Raw genomic sequence first — 15,223 nt, 5'->3', positions numbered from 1 at the left:
CCCCTTTTTATTTTTTAACTACACATATTTTATTAATTTTATTTCAACTATCTTAATTTTATTAATTGTCTTACTATTGGTTCTGCTTGTTTTGAAAAAATAATTAATGTTGTATTATTAATAACATGTTTTTTTTTAACATATTTACATGTATCTTTCTTCTTTTATATAATTTTAGATTCTATCTCATTTTAAATTTTCAAACAACATATTTCACTGTCCACCTTTATCCCCTCTCTCTCTGTCAAACTGTTTACTATTCTATATTCCACGTCTATATTAGAATTTCAAAATTTCTTTAACAAATAGAAACCAACCCCCCCCCCCCTTCTCTTGCCCCCATCTCTCCAACCCCCGCCTTCTAACGCCCCCTTCTCCCCTCTCATATCGCTGTGCTATATGCCTCCTCTTTCTCTAGCACAAACCCCCTCTTATTGCCCTCTTCTCCCCCCTATCTCACTACTATTGATATATTTTCTCCACAAGAGCCACCATTTATTGACCGCTTTTCTCGCTCACCCCCACTCCCCCCTTAGTATAGCCCTATTTTACCCCACACATCTGCTTTTGCTATCTTCTCTCCCCTTCTCTCTGACCACCCATCTCTTCTATTGCCTCCGTTCTCTGTCAACCCTGTCCTATCACCCCCTTGTCTATGCCCCTTTTCCGATGCCACTCTTCTCTAACCCATCCACATCTTATTGCAATCTCACTCCTCCCACTCCTCTCTCTCTTCTTAATCGCACTATTCTGTCACCTACTCCACCGTCTCCTATCTCCCCCTTCTATATTGTCTCTCTATATGTCCCTCTCTATTCATCTTTTTATAAAAATTTATTCAAACTAAAACTAAATTAATTAATATGAAAAAATCTTTGATTACATCTGTACCCCACCCCCCCCTTCAATTTTATATTATATCCTTTTTAACACATTCATTTTTCTTATATGAACATTAGTCCTTGATAATTTTTTCTCTATCACACTCTCTTTATTTTTTATTTTTTTTAAATCATATCTAAGTAATGAATAAAATGTGTATTAATTTGTAAAGATTAATAATTATTTTGTTTTTTTATCTAAATAAAATTATTGGTTATATACTTACTTTGTTTCTTATGTTTTATTTTTTCTAATATGTTATTATATTAAAATAATGATTATTAACTAATAATTTTCTAAAAAAGTCAAAAATAAAAATTGATATATATGTATGTATGTATATATATATATATATATATATATATATATATATATATATATATATATATATATATATATATATATATATATATATATATATATATATATATTTATTGAGAGAGAGATATCAGGGGTTTAATACTTAGTAGTGTAATTTAGAATGTTGCTTATTTTAATGTAGCTTTGATATGTAACTGCGTTAATAAAATTAAAATATTTTTATTTATTCATTCATTATTTAGAAATGCCGGCCTGTTTTGCCTTAGTGTGCAAACATCACACTGGTCCTAAAGAAGTACAGACAGACCTAAAATATCTTACGTTTCCAAAAGATAGTGAGAAGATAAGGATATGGCTAGGAAATGCAGGTATGCAGGAAGCATTGATAGAGGAATATATTCCTCTTATACTTCAAGATAAGCGCAGCGACTTTTACCGCCTCTGTTCAGGCCACTTCACAGATGAATCTTTTACTGGTCAAGGAAAAAGGCGTAAACTCAAAACTGACGCTGTACCAACAATATTTGAGGAAACACCTTTGACATTGTCTGACCAAAATAAGTGGGTAAAAAAAATTAACCGACTCAAAAAATCTACATTGAATAAGGCTTCAACATCTCAAATTTTAGTTGCATGTAAATGCAACACTTTAAAAGTCGATGCAGCTACACAAACTGCTATATTTGATTTGCCACTCGATCTATCAGAGGAAGCCACCTGTAAAATTGCAAGTCAGGAAATTTTAGATTTGGATCACGATTATGTAATTACCGAAGAAGATGTTATGCCACCACCACTTGAGGTATCAACACCAATTATTCATGCACATTCCTCAGCCACTCAAGGAGCAATGTCACCCTTAATCATAGAAAGTCCATTGCCTATAAGAAGGCGTAAATTGGCCTACGAAAATGATCCCAGTTTCCATCTATCGGACTGTGACACTCCAGAGAAGGAAGACATGAGTCTCGCTGAGAGTGTGGATGACACTCAAACTCCACATGAACCAGAATCTGTTGATGTACTTGCAGCTCATGTGAATTTGGTGAAGGAGAGAAAATTCATCATTTTTGAAAATAGTCTTGATATACTGCTTTTAAAAATGAGCTGTCCCAGTGCAGAGTGTACCGAAAGTATCATAAAATTGGAAAAACAAACAATTGGTACCATGATTGTAGTCTACTCGATATGTAAAGGAGATCATCGACTCAAACTTTGGAGTAGCCAGCCTAAAATTAAAAATTACGCCGCGGGAAATATTTTGTTGGCAGGTGCAATCACTGTAAGTGGAGGAAATTTTACAAAGGTAAAGGAAATGTTTGACCTTTGTGGAATCCAGATTTTTGGAAAATCTTCTTTTAATAGAGCACAGAATCAATACATTTTTAAGGCAATCGACCACAGCTGGCAAACAGAAATTCAGAAAGTGACTGAAGATTTGCGTTCTAAACCCTTGTGCATTATTGGTGACGGCCAATGCGACAGCCCTGGTTTTTCGGCAAAATATTCAACATACACTTTCATGGATCTTGATTCCAAAAAAATTGTAGATTATGAAATGGTGCAGGTGTCACAAACAACTTCATCGGTTGCGATGGAGAAATTTGGCTTTCAAAAATGCTTGGATAGGATAATTGGCAAAGGATTAGATGTAAAAATGATCGGAACAGATCGGCACACTGGCATACGAAAATTGTTAAGTGAAAAATATGCATACATAAGACACCAATTTGACATGTGGCATTATGCAAAAAATATAAAAAGCAAATTGACAAAAATTTCAAAAAAAACAATATATCGTGAAATTTTGAAGTGGATTTCCCCCATAGTGAATCATTTCTATTGGTGTTCTAGAGCATGCGAAGGGAGCGAAGATATTTTCCGTGAACTTTGGCATTCTCTACTACACCATGTGACAAATGTTCACCAATGGAAAATTGACGATGTAGAGCATAAATGCCGACACAGTGAACTCAGTGTGGAAACCCCGACTATTCCGTGGTTGACTTTAAGTACACCTGCGTATCATGGATTATCCTCAATTGTTTTGAATCAACAACTTGATAAGGACATGAAACACCTCACGTATTTTTGTCAGACAGGGGTCATTGAGACGTATCACAGTATGATTTTAAAATATCGTCCAAAAAGAATACATTTCGGTATAGATTCAATGGATGCAAGAACCAAATTGGCGGCCTTGAGCCACAATCATAATGTGATACGGAAACCTGCCATGACAAAAAAACGAGATGAAAGTGGTGCGGAATATTGGGTCGAAAGGAAAAACTTAGAGTTTCCCAGGGGTCGCAAAAAATGGATTGTCAGAAATGTCTATGAGAAGATTAACAATAACCATGCTTTTGCAATACTAGCAGACATGATATCAATCGTGAATGGAAATCTGACAAGTACTTGGCGAAGCAGGAAAACGGAAATGCCCCAAAACATTGCCTCACTAGAAAGGCCGGAAACCAGTCTAGCTGTTAAAGCACACATGTCCCGTTTCCCTACTAGTAAAGACTAATAAATGCCTTCTACTGTTCCTTTTTTTTTTACTTTTAATATTGATATAACAGATATATTTCTTATTATATATATTGTAAATATGTTTAATTTTTTTTGTTAAATTTGTCAACATTTCAATAAAAATTTTGTTTAAAAAGAAGTTTATGGATCTATTTTAATATTAGTAGAAAACAAATGTTACCTAAAGCATTATTTATAATAAAAGACATAAAAATATTGTTATTTTAAATATAACTCTTTTTATTATGTAAAATTACATACAAAACTTTAATATATGAAAAAACAACCAAAAAAAAAAGACAACAACAAAAATTAACATTTTAAATTAAATAATTAATGATAAGCCATCTCTGATGCATTATAGTCCTCAGAATACATAAATCCTACATATCTACCATTGGGATCTGGAAAAAGCAGGCGTATGATGTTGACTGCACATGACGGGATCACCCTCCTGTTACCTTTCCCTAGGAAGCCATAGATACAGGATATATATGTCCTATATGCTATTTTTCTTAATCTCCTAATAAAAAAATAAAAATGTTATCAAAATAAAAAAATATTAGTAAAAGGAGAAATATATTAGTGTAAGTAGGATCAACATATATCTTTTTATATTTACCTGTTGTTATCAGGATCTACCTCTGGTCGTTCGTCATAAAATACTATATTGTTTATTATTGGTATTAGTCTATCTGAGGCTACCACTGTATTGAAAATTTCAACTTCTGTTATGCAAATTTTTCCTGGTGGAATATATTCTTTGACTTCCTCAAGTTCTTGGCAGCAAACGGCTTCAACGTTCGTGGGCATTGCAATGCAATTCTGGCATGAACACCAATTTGTGGTTCCGATTCTGTCAGTCACTTGTGATTGGGAGGAATCACTCCTGGTAGAAGAGCCAATGGTCGGGTTGATTGGGAATGCCGGATCATTTTCTCGTGGTGGATACCTAGCTAACAACTGATTTCTAAGAATATTCCACTACAAAGGAAAAAAAATAATATAGATCCAAAAAATAATATAGATCCAAAATATCATATATGAATACATACACATATATCTATGTCTGCACATCTATTTTAAAAAAATAGTTTGTCTGGTATTATAAAATAACAAGTTATTCATAAAAAATAATATTAACTTTGTTTGTAAATATATAAAACTGTTTTTTGTGTGTATGTGTGCGCGCCTAAAAAAAATTTATTTATATATATATATATATATATATATATATATATATATAGATATATATAGATATATATAGATATATATATATATATATATATAAATATATATATATAGATATAGATATATAATTAGATGTTCTAGATATATATATAGATATTATATGTATATAGACATTGTATATCTATATGTTTTTTAAATAAATATATTTAAAAATATAAATATCTATGTTTTCTGTGTGTGAGATTATATATATCTATATCTATCTCTATATATATATTCTAACAAAATATATGTCTTTTTATTTTGTTTTATATTAACAAATATAAACACACATACAAAATATAAATATTAAATTCTTTGAATTGTTTCAATAATAAGTAAATAAATATTTTTTTTTACATATTTATTATAAAAACAACACAAAGAACATAATAGTTATATTTTGTATGTGTTTATATTTGTTAATCTAAAACAAAAAAAAAATACATATATTTTGATAATTATATATATATTACACACACACACACACCCTATCTCTTAGCAATTCCACTATATATATTTAAGTGTATTCTGCTCATTTTTTATAGATATATATATATATATATATGTGTATTTATTTATGTAATATTTATTTTAAATATACACTAATATGTAATTAAATAAACTTATATATCTACACAAACACAAAAAGAGAATGATTATATCACCACATATATATATATATATATATATATATATATATATATATATATATATATATATATATATATATATATACATATATATATATATATATATATATATATATATATATATGTGTGTGTATATATGTATATATATATATATATATAATCTATATATATATACATATACAAACACATATATATATATATAATCTATATATATATACATATACAAACACAAACATACATAAATATATAAACCAGCATATCAGATTTTATAACATTTTTAGAAAATTCAATAGATAGCAAGATTAATTTATATATATATATATATATATATATATATATATATATATATATATATATATATATATATATATATTCACACACACACATATATACATATATATATATATATATATCTATATATCTATATATATATATATATATATATATATATATATCTATATGTAGGATTAAATCTAAAAAATGAAAAAAATATTAGATACTTGTTAATATAGTGAAATAATTAGAATGTGTGTTCTGGTGTGCGTGTGTGCATATACATATATACACACACACACACATGTAATTATATATTTGAATGTATTTATATATAAAAATGTATTTATAACAATACAGTATTTTATTAAATACACTCAAATATACACAGTGTATTTTTTTGATTTCTTTTAAAAAATAGAGGTATACATATATAAATATATATTTTGTGTGTATATCTCTATATACACACAGAAACTCTAAATAAATATTTTTAGATATATATAATTTTTTTTTTTTTTTTTAATTCAAATTTTATATTAAAATTAAATAATGAAACTTACTCTTTCCTCTTCACTCAATAAGCTGTAGCTTGCTGCTCTTTCCGCAGGAGATCTGGGATCACTCTCCTTAAAATAAAATGAAAAGAAATAATTGTATATTTTAAAAAAATATAACAACATATAAAGCTAAATATTAGAACAATTTAACTTACCATTTCAATGGTGGATTAGATTTTTATATCTTTTGAATATTATCTAGATTTAATGAAATAAAAAAAAAAGTTTTAAATACTATATGAACAATATTATACTTTATTTAATCATATTTATAATAATTACAATAATAATGTAAAACTTAACACATTTTTTTTTTTATTGTGAAGTTTAAGGCTAAATAGAAATAAATAGTGTAGGATCTGTCTGTTAGAAAAAAATTCCTCTACAAGGCTTGTCTTATCCTAAACAGGCCTAGATTTTTTTTATATTAGTGTAGATTTGATTATCTTTTGAATTAATGTTATTTACTGTGTGTCTGTCTGAGTCATGACGTCTCTTGGCCCAACAATGTAAGATAGACTTAAATAAATACAGGTGGCCTGTTTTTTGCTTAGGCAGTCACAAGCATATGTTGATAACGGCTAAAGAGCCTGATAAAACCGGCTTGAAAAAAAAAGACTATACTCAGACAGTAGATAAGATCAGTGATAATAGACAGTGCTCTTTCTGGTTTAAACAAAAGCAGACAAGAAAACCTGTCCATTTTCACCTGTCCAAATAAAACAAATTCATGCTATTATACAAGTGAAAAATGAAATAAAATGTAGAGTGTTATTTACATTTAAAAAATATATATATATATATATATATATATATATATATATATATATATATATATGTGTATATGTGTGTATATATATATATATATATATATATATATATATATATATATATATATATATAATGATTTTATATACACATACATTAATTCATGTAGATATCTATATTTCACCAATTTTTTTACAATTAAAATAAGATTTTTGAGAGAGAGGGAGAGAGAGAGAGAAAGAGAGATATGTGTGTGTATATATATATATATACATATATATACACATACACACTATTTTTATTTTATTTAATCTAATTGAAGAGATAGATATATATATATATATATATATATATATATATATATATATATTTATAGCTAAATGATTTATTATATATCTATATGTATATAAAATCATCAATAATATATTTATGGATATAAACACATATGATTGTTTATATATCTATATATAATTTCATATATATGTATATGAAGATTTCTCATAAATCAATCAATAAATAAATATAGATATATATATATATATATATATATATATATATATATATATATATATATATATATATATATATATATATATATACAATACGGAGTGAGATATTTATATATATATATATATATATATATATATATATATATATATATATATAATGTCTCTCTCTCACACATTATATATATATATATATATATATATATATATATATATATATATAATGTCTCTCTCTCACACATTATATATATATATATATATATATATATATATAATGTCTCTCACATTCTATCACCCTCTATATATAGATATATATATACACATATATCTATATATCTAACTCTCTATATCTCTCTCTCTATATATATATATATATATATATATATATATATATATATATATATATATATATATATATATATATATATATATATATATATATATATATATATATATATATATATATATAAACCAACATAAATACTCATAAATGATATAATATATTTATTTATAGGCAATTAATATATTATATATAACAATAAAAAAAAAATGAAGGCATATAGAAGTACAATGATTATTTTATAGATATATTTGTTTTTACAATAATCTAAAAAAAAAGAAGCACAAACATCAATCAAAAATCTAACAAATATTTTTAAATATATATGAATATAACATTATATTTGTGTATTAAATTTTAGATTTTTTTTTATGATTTTATGGAATAAAAAAAATTTTTTAGTCAGTAATTCGTTATAACAATTAAAAAACTATTTTATACTATCGTTAGATTCTATTTCTATAATGAAACAATGATTATGTTTATTATACTATAAAATCATTCAGTAATTTTCTTACCTTGCTAGTCCGGTCTTCTCTGCTGTGAGTCTCTCAGTCTGTTGCTGTATTACACGAGGCTCTGTTATCATCACAACGGGGCGGGAACTTTTCATTCATACGCCTGCCGTTGCGATGGCAACAGAGACGCTCAAGCCGCCAGGGAACATTCGACACTGCGCATGAACGAGATTTTGCGGTGGATGCTGGGACAGCATCCACCGCAAATAGGAAGTAACTCCTTGCTGGAATCGCGTGCCCAAAGCTAAAATGGCCACGGGACGCGAGGGAGAATATAAGTTATTCTTGGGGCTGAAATAGAAGCGGAGCAACGGACGAACCCCGGAATCGTGAGTTTAGCACAGCAGTGCTAATAGAGATATCAATGGGGATAAAAAAAAAACTCGATTAGGCCGCGGGCGATCCGCTTTAAGTAAATAGATCACAAGCCCACGTAGGGAGATGGTAGTGTGCCAGTGAGGCACTGTGGCTCACAGGTTAGGTAATTTACTCTGCTGAGCCTGGTGGAATGAACGGCTGCCTCTAACCCTGGAGCTCCTGGAGGCAGGTGGTGAGCCCAATGGATGCCAGATCAATGTATGGAGCCAGCAACGGCCGGCACACCCGGAAATGATAGCTGCAGTCAGGGCTCATCACTGTCGGCTGGAAGAAATGCCAGGAGCAGGCGGAAGTGCTCCATTATGGAGACAGTACTGTTCGGGTAACCAACAAGGATGTCCATCGATCCAGCATCCATTGGGCTCACTGCCCACCCCCAGGTGCTCCAGTTTCCAATAAATGATTGCTGCTTTAAACTTCTAATCCGTCTCTAACTACTTACATGAACAGCACTCCCTCTGCTGAATTTTGTGAGTTCTAAACTGCCCACTAGATGGCACTTCTATACACAGGAGCAGAAGGGATAATTGCATCTGATTTGGACAGGAATTTCACCACATACCTATTCAAATTGCATGTGATTTCTTGCAGTGAGATTTGCACCCATTCATTTTGCATTGATGCAAATCGCACCACAAAGTATTGGCTTTGGTATTGGTAGCATTTGGGCAAGTACCAATACTCGCTCAAATGCCTGGTATCGGCACTGATACTGATGCTGGTATCGCCATCAATGCATCCCTAATGACAACCTTTTGGATGAATTAAAGCAGAGACTGCGAGCCAGGCCTTCTCATCCACAGTAGTGCCTGACCTCAGAAATGCACTTCTGGATGTATAGTTAAACAATCCCATAGACACACTCCTAAACCTTGTGAAGAGTTGAAGCTGTTATAGCTGCAAAGGGTGGGCCAACTCAATATTGAACCCTACAGACTAATGCTGCGTACACACGATTGGAATTTCCGATGAAAAAAGTCTGATGGACTTTTTTCATCGGAAATTCCAATCGTGTGTGGGCCCCATCTGACTTTTTTCTGTCGGTGTTTAGAAATAGAACATGTTTTATTTTTTTCCGATGGAAAAAAAATGATAGGAAACTCCCATCGCCTGTGTGCAACTCCGACGGAGAAAAAACCCATGCATGCGCAGAATCAAGTCAACTTAATTTTTCTCAGCTCGTCGTAGTGTTTTACGTCACCAAGTTTTGGACGGTCGGAATTTGGTCTGACAGTGTGTATGCAAGACAGCTTGAACGGAATTCCGATTGAAAATTCCATCGGATTTTAGGCCATCGGAAATTCCGATCGTGTGTACTGGGCATAAGACTGGGTTGCCACTAAAGTTCATGTGTGAGTAAAGGCCGGCGTCGCAATACATTTGGTAATATAATGTATGTCAAATATAAAGAGATGGCATGGTGGATTGCCTCATGGGTGTCCTGCTATACCATGATCTAAGGCCTCGTACACGCGACCAGACATGTCCGCTGAAACTGGTCCGCGGACCAGTGTCAGCGGACAGATCCGATCATGTGTACAGGCTAGCAGACAGATTTCCAGCGGACAAATGTTTCTTAGCATGCTAAGAAACATGTCCGCTGGAAAGCTGTCCGGCGGACATGTCCGCTGGTTAGTACACCTAACCAGCAGACAGATATCTCCTGCATGCATCAAATGGATTTGACGCATGCGTGGAAGTATTTTACTTCCTGGTTTGGTGACGTGGCAGCGTCAACGTCACCGCCACGTCACCGCGCTGTCTGTCCACGCCGATTTCGGTTTGATGGTGTGTACAGCCATCAGACCGAAATCTCCGAGCGGACATGTCCGATGAAAACGGTCCGGCGGGCCGTTTTCATCGGACTGTCAGCTCGTCTGTACGGGGCCTAAGGGACCTTTTTCCGATGATAAGGACAATGAAACCATTGTGATGTTCATCTGATTCCATGGTCACTTTATCAGTTCATTTCAATGCCAGCAAACACACAAATTAATCTGGAATCACAGGATTCACCATGTGAATCCTGTAATCACTGATTCAGCATGACAGTCAAGCAACTAGTATTTTCATAAGAACAGTTCAGCAATGGCAAGTTCCTTTAAATATTGCATTGTCGCAATAAAATGAAAATTATTAAGATAATAAAACAATGAGCAAACCAACTATGTCCTTAAAAGTTTCTCACTCTGGTCTATGTCTCAACAAATCTATACAGCAGGCCTGGATGTTTTATTGGAGTAATGTAACTCTGGGTTTGTTACACGTGTTATTTAATAATCAAGCATCACCCCTGTGAGCCCCATGAACATTTACCTGTAACAAAGTAAAATGTTTCAATGTATTTTTCCTCAAGCTGTTTCCCAAAGGCCCATGACTAGTTTTGCTCCCTGCACTGTATAATAAACTTTGATTACAGGCAGAAATAAAATAATGCTGTATACTATACAGTGTATAAAAAAAGGATAGCTCTACAGAGACTTTTACAACTGGCCTTGTACTGAACACACAAAATGACAATTTTGAGTCCATCTATAAGCTAGCAGCAGATTACAAGGATTAATAAAAGAAAAAGAAAAAGAAGTACTGTACTTTGCTTGAAGTGAACCTGTTAGTCGTTTTATACATTTAAAACTAAAAGCACTGCCTAGGAGGACATTGGTCATATCTCTTATACTAAAAAACATTGAGTGACCCTTCATCATTGATGTTACTTTATTACTAGGGGCTTAGCCTCTCTGACAAGTCTACACTTTTCCCTACCTCTATTGCCTTTGGGATAATAGCAATAATCCCCTATCTTCCAATAGTACTAAACCCGTACTAAGTGTGTACTAAACCCCCCCTGAGCCATAATTGGCCAAAGCCACCCTGGCTTTGGCCAATTATGGCTCTCTGTTTTTGCGCGCTGTGATTGGCCAAGCATGCGGATCATAGTGCATGCTTGGCCAATCATCAGCCAGTGATGCCGCAGTGAATTATGGGCCGTGACGCGTCACTCAAATTTGGCGTGAACGGCCCGTAACGTTTGTATTTCGACAAACGGTCGAACATACGATATTCGAGTCGAACATGGGTTCGACTCGAACACGAAGCTCATCCCTACTGGAGATATAGTAGGGTTGGAGATTCCAGATGAGGAGCAAGGAGAAGTGTGCCTTTTTCTATGATGTGGGTCTTTCAAGTGATGTTGCCAACGGACTGCATGGCAGGTCGTCATATGTCTGGTCAAGCATGTGGTGCCCAAGCGGCTGCTGTTCTGGCCACGCTTGATCCGCTTCAGACATAGGTTGCAAACAGCAACGGTGTGATCTGCTACACACATGTCGAAAAAGCCCATACCAAGGCACTTTTAAAAGTCAGAGGAGAGTCAGCAGCACACTGCACCTGCAGAGATCTGCAGTGTGATGCAATAGGGTGGCTACCCTTAAGCTGCCCCCTAGAGGACATCCTGCCTCATTGGAGTTGTGCCTCCTTCTCCTATCTTCTCTCAGGCACGAAATTACAGTCATTGACCTCATCACCCCCTCCCTCCTCGTCACTGGAGCAAAATTAGTAGTATGCTGCAACCGGGTGAACATGACTGCCAGTTTCTTGTCCTTCTGTGGCACCTCCTCTCTCTAGGCTTACGTTACTCCCTTCCTCAACTTGGGAACCAACATCAGAGCCTTCAAATCGTTGCGCATCCTCCAGCAGAATATAACCCACACTGTGGTTGAATAATTCTGGGGATTCCTCCGTTCATGATGGTGGGGCTACGGAAGGAGTGACTGTGAAGAAGAAGCCAGTGGAATATATATATATATATATATATATATATATATATATATATACACATATACATATACATATATATATATATATATATATATATATATATATATATATATATATATATATATATATATGTATATATATATATATATATATATATATATATCAAATACACTGCCACTAACTGAATAACCTGCCTGCTTAATCTAATTCAAGCTCTCTGTCCACGCCAACAACACTACACACGGCCGCTATGTAAGCAGTCTTATATAGTGTGGGGCGTGGACTTAGTCCCCCTGAGCCATGATTGGTAAAAGGCACCCTGCCATTTTATTCTCTAGGGCGTTAGAAAAAAATGTATAATGTTTGGGGGTTTTAAGTAATTTTCTAGCAATATATGTTTTTAACTTGTAAACACCACATCTGAAAAAGAGGCTCGGTCCTTAAATAGGTAAATAGTTAATAGTCTTAACTTTATTTTTTAGATACATTTCATACCGTAAAATAGGATGGGGAGGCAGCCTGTTGTCACCGTGGAATATATGCAAGTATTCACACAATTACAGATGTATTAGATAGCAGCAGGCAGGGGCGGACTGACCATTGAGTCACTCGGGCACTGCCCGAGGGCCCTATGCCACTAGGGGGCCCCATCCGGGTTGCCAGGCTCAATAAAACCAGGGACAGTATGTAAAAATCTGTGTTTTTTTTAGATCTGTCCCTGATATGTCCGAAAATGACATGCTTTTAATGTGAATATCCCAAGATTTTAGCTGCCCGCCTCTGCACTACCTCCTGGCGTGGTGGCCATCTGTAAGCCAGAGGGGCCCCATACTCTTCTATTGCCCGGGGGCCCCATGAGTTGTCAGTCCGCCCCTGGCAGCAGGCATATGTCCTGTTTAAATAATATCTGTAAAATGATTGTTTTCCATTTTAAAGAACCCGTGCAAGTTATATTTGCAGACTTGCTTGATTTGCTTGATTATATTAAAGAAGTAAGGCCATTTTAAAGTGCACTTACTCCTTAATCTAATTGTCATACTTCATGAAGGAGAGCTTGTGGCAAGGGTATAATTACTTTAACTCTCCATTTTTGCAGAATTCAATAAGGGTTCAGTCACAGTACACACTGACAGGTGCCACATAATAAAGTGCAATTATAGATGACATATTTTTAATAGCATTTAAGACCTAAAAAATGTTTTCCAAAATTGTCATAGTACGAACCAAACTGCAAGTTTTAGTCATAACATTCCAAATATTACCACTTTATTTTAATGGCAAAGAGAATTGTACAATTTCTTTCAGTGGATGTCACCATCTTTGGTATATGGCCTCAGGTGACCTTATCTAAGAACTGCACATAATATTCAGTGAATGTAGTGCTTCAGAAAGCTGTCAGAGACTGCAATGCAGATATTCAACAAGAGATGTTCAGGGACTACAGGCAGGTGATGGCTAAAGACTACACTTGGGTTTGGCTAAACTCAAAACTTAGCTGTTGCTGCTGGGTCAATAAGTTGTGGCAACAGTGGCTACATTCCCCATCCAAAAGATGCATGTACACAAAGGGATAGGGATGCTTGTGACTTCTTTAACCTAATATGGCTAAATGGCAATATTAGGTACATGTCACTGACCTAACATGACCATATGGCCACAATGACCATTAGGGGGCACCCTATCTAACACATCTGGAACACTTTGCATTTTTGACGATTGCAATGAAACACCTTGCCTGTCCACTTCATGTACTTAGGGCCAGATTCAGGTACAATTGCGCCTGTGTAACGTAAGCCGTTTAGGTTACACCGCCGCAAGTTTTCAGTTTTAGTGCCCGATCCACAAAGCACTTACCTGGAAACTTGCGGCGGTGTATCGTAAACACGTCCGGCGCAAGGCGGTCCAAATCGAATGGGGCGGATACCATTCAAATTAGGCACGCTCCCGCGACGGACCTACTGCGCATGCTCCGTTTCGAAATTCCCGCCGTGCTTTGCGTGAACTGACGTCATTTCTTCGATCGGCGATGTGCGTAGCGTACTTCCGTATTCCCGGACGTCTTACGCAAAGGACGTGAAATTTTAAATTTCGACGCGGGAACGACGGCCATACTTTATACAGCAATACGTTTGCTGTGTAAAGTTAAGGCACCCAAAACGACGACTAACTTTGCGACGGGAAAATAGACTAGCGGCGACGTAGCGAACGCAAAAAACCGGCGTGGATCGCCGTAACTCCTAATTTGCATACCCGACGCTGGTTTACGACGCAAACTCCCCCCAGCGGCGGCCGCGGTACTGCATCCTAAGATCCGACAGTGTAAAACAATTACACCTGTCGGATCTTAGGGATATCTATGCATAACTGGTTCTATGAATCAGTCGCATAGATACTCTGAGAGATGAGTGTATTCTCAAAGCACTTTCTCCGTAAGTTGGGGCGGCGTAGCGTAAATTCGGCCGGCGTAAGCCCGCCTAATTCAAATTTG

The 15,223-nt window shown here is 34.2% G+C and overlaps 1 protein-coding gene across 1 annotated transcript; it reads right to left on the bottom strand.

The window, feature by feature from the left end:
* Window positions 1-4,065: 4,065 nt before the first annotated feature.
* LOC120941321 (P2X purinoceptor 7-like) lies at window positions 4,066-8,986 on the bottom strand. The gene is made up of 5 exons (XM_040354647.1): window positions 8,581-8,986; window positions 6,604-6,646; window positions 6,452-6,517; window positions 4,355-4,716; window positions 4,066-4,255 (listed from the first exon to the last, which is right to left on the bottom strand). The coding sequence occupies exons 2-5, from the start codon at window positions 6,604-6,606 to the stop codon at window positions 4,066-4,068; spliced, it is 621 nt and encodes a 206-aa protein (XP_040210581.1). The 5' UTR covers window positions 6,607-6,646; window positions 8,581-8,986.
* Between the last annotated feature and the right edge of the window lie 6,237 nt (window positions 8,987-15,223).

The sequence above is a fragment of the Rana temporaria genome, chromosome 5 (genome assembly GCF_905171775.1).
Source record: "Rana temporaria chromosome 5, aRanTem1.1, whole genome shotgun sequence".
Lineage (NCBI taxonomy): Eukaryota > Metazoa > Chordata > Amphibia > Anura > Ranidae > Rana > Rana temporaria.
Note: the sequence above shows the minus strand (reverse complement) of the source record. Positions and strands in the feature narration are given on the sequence as shown.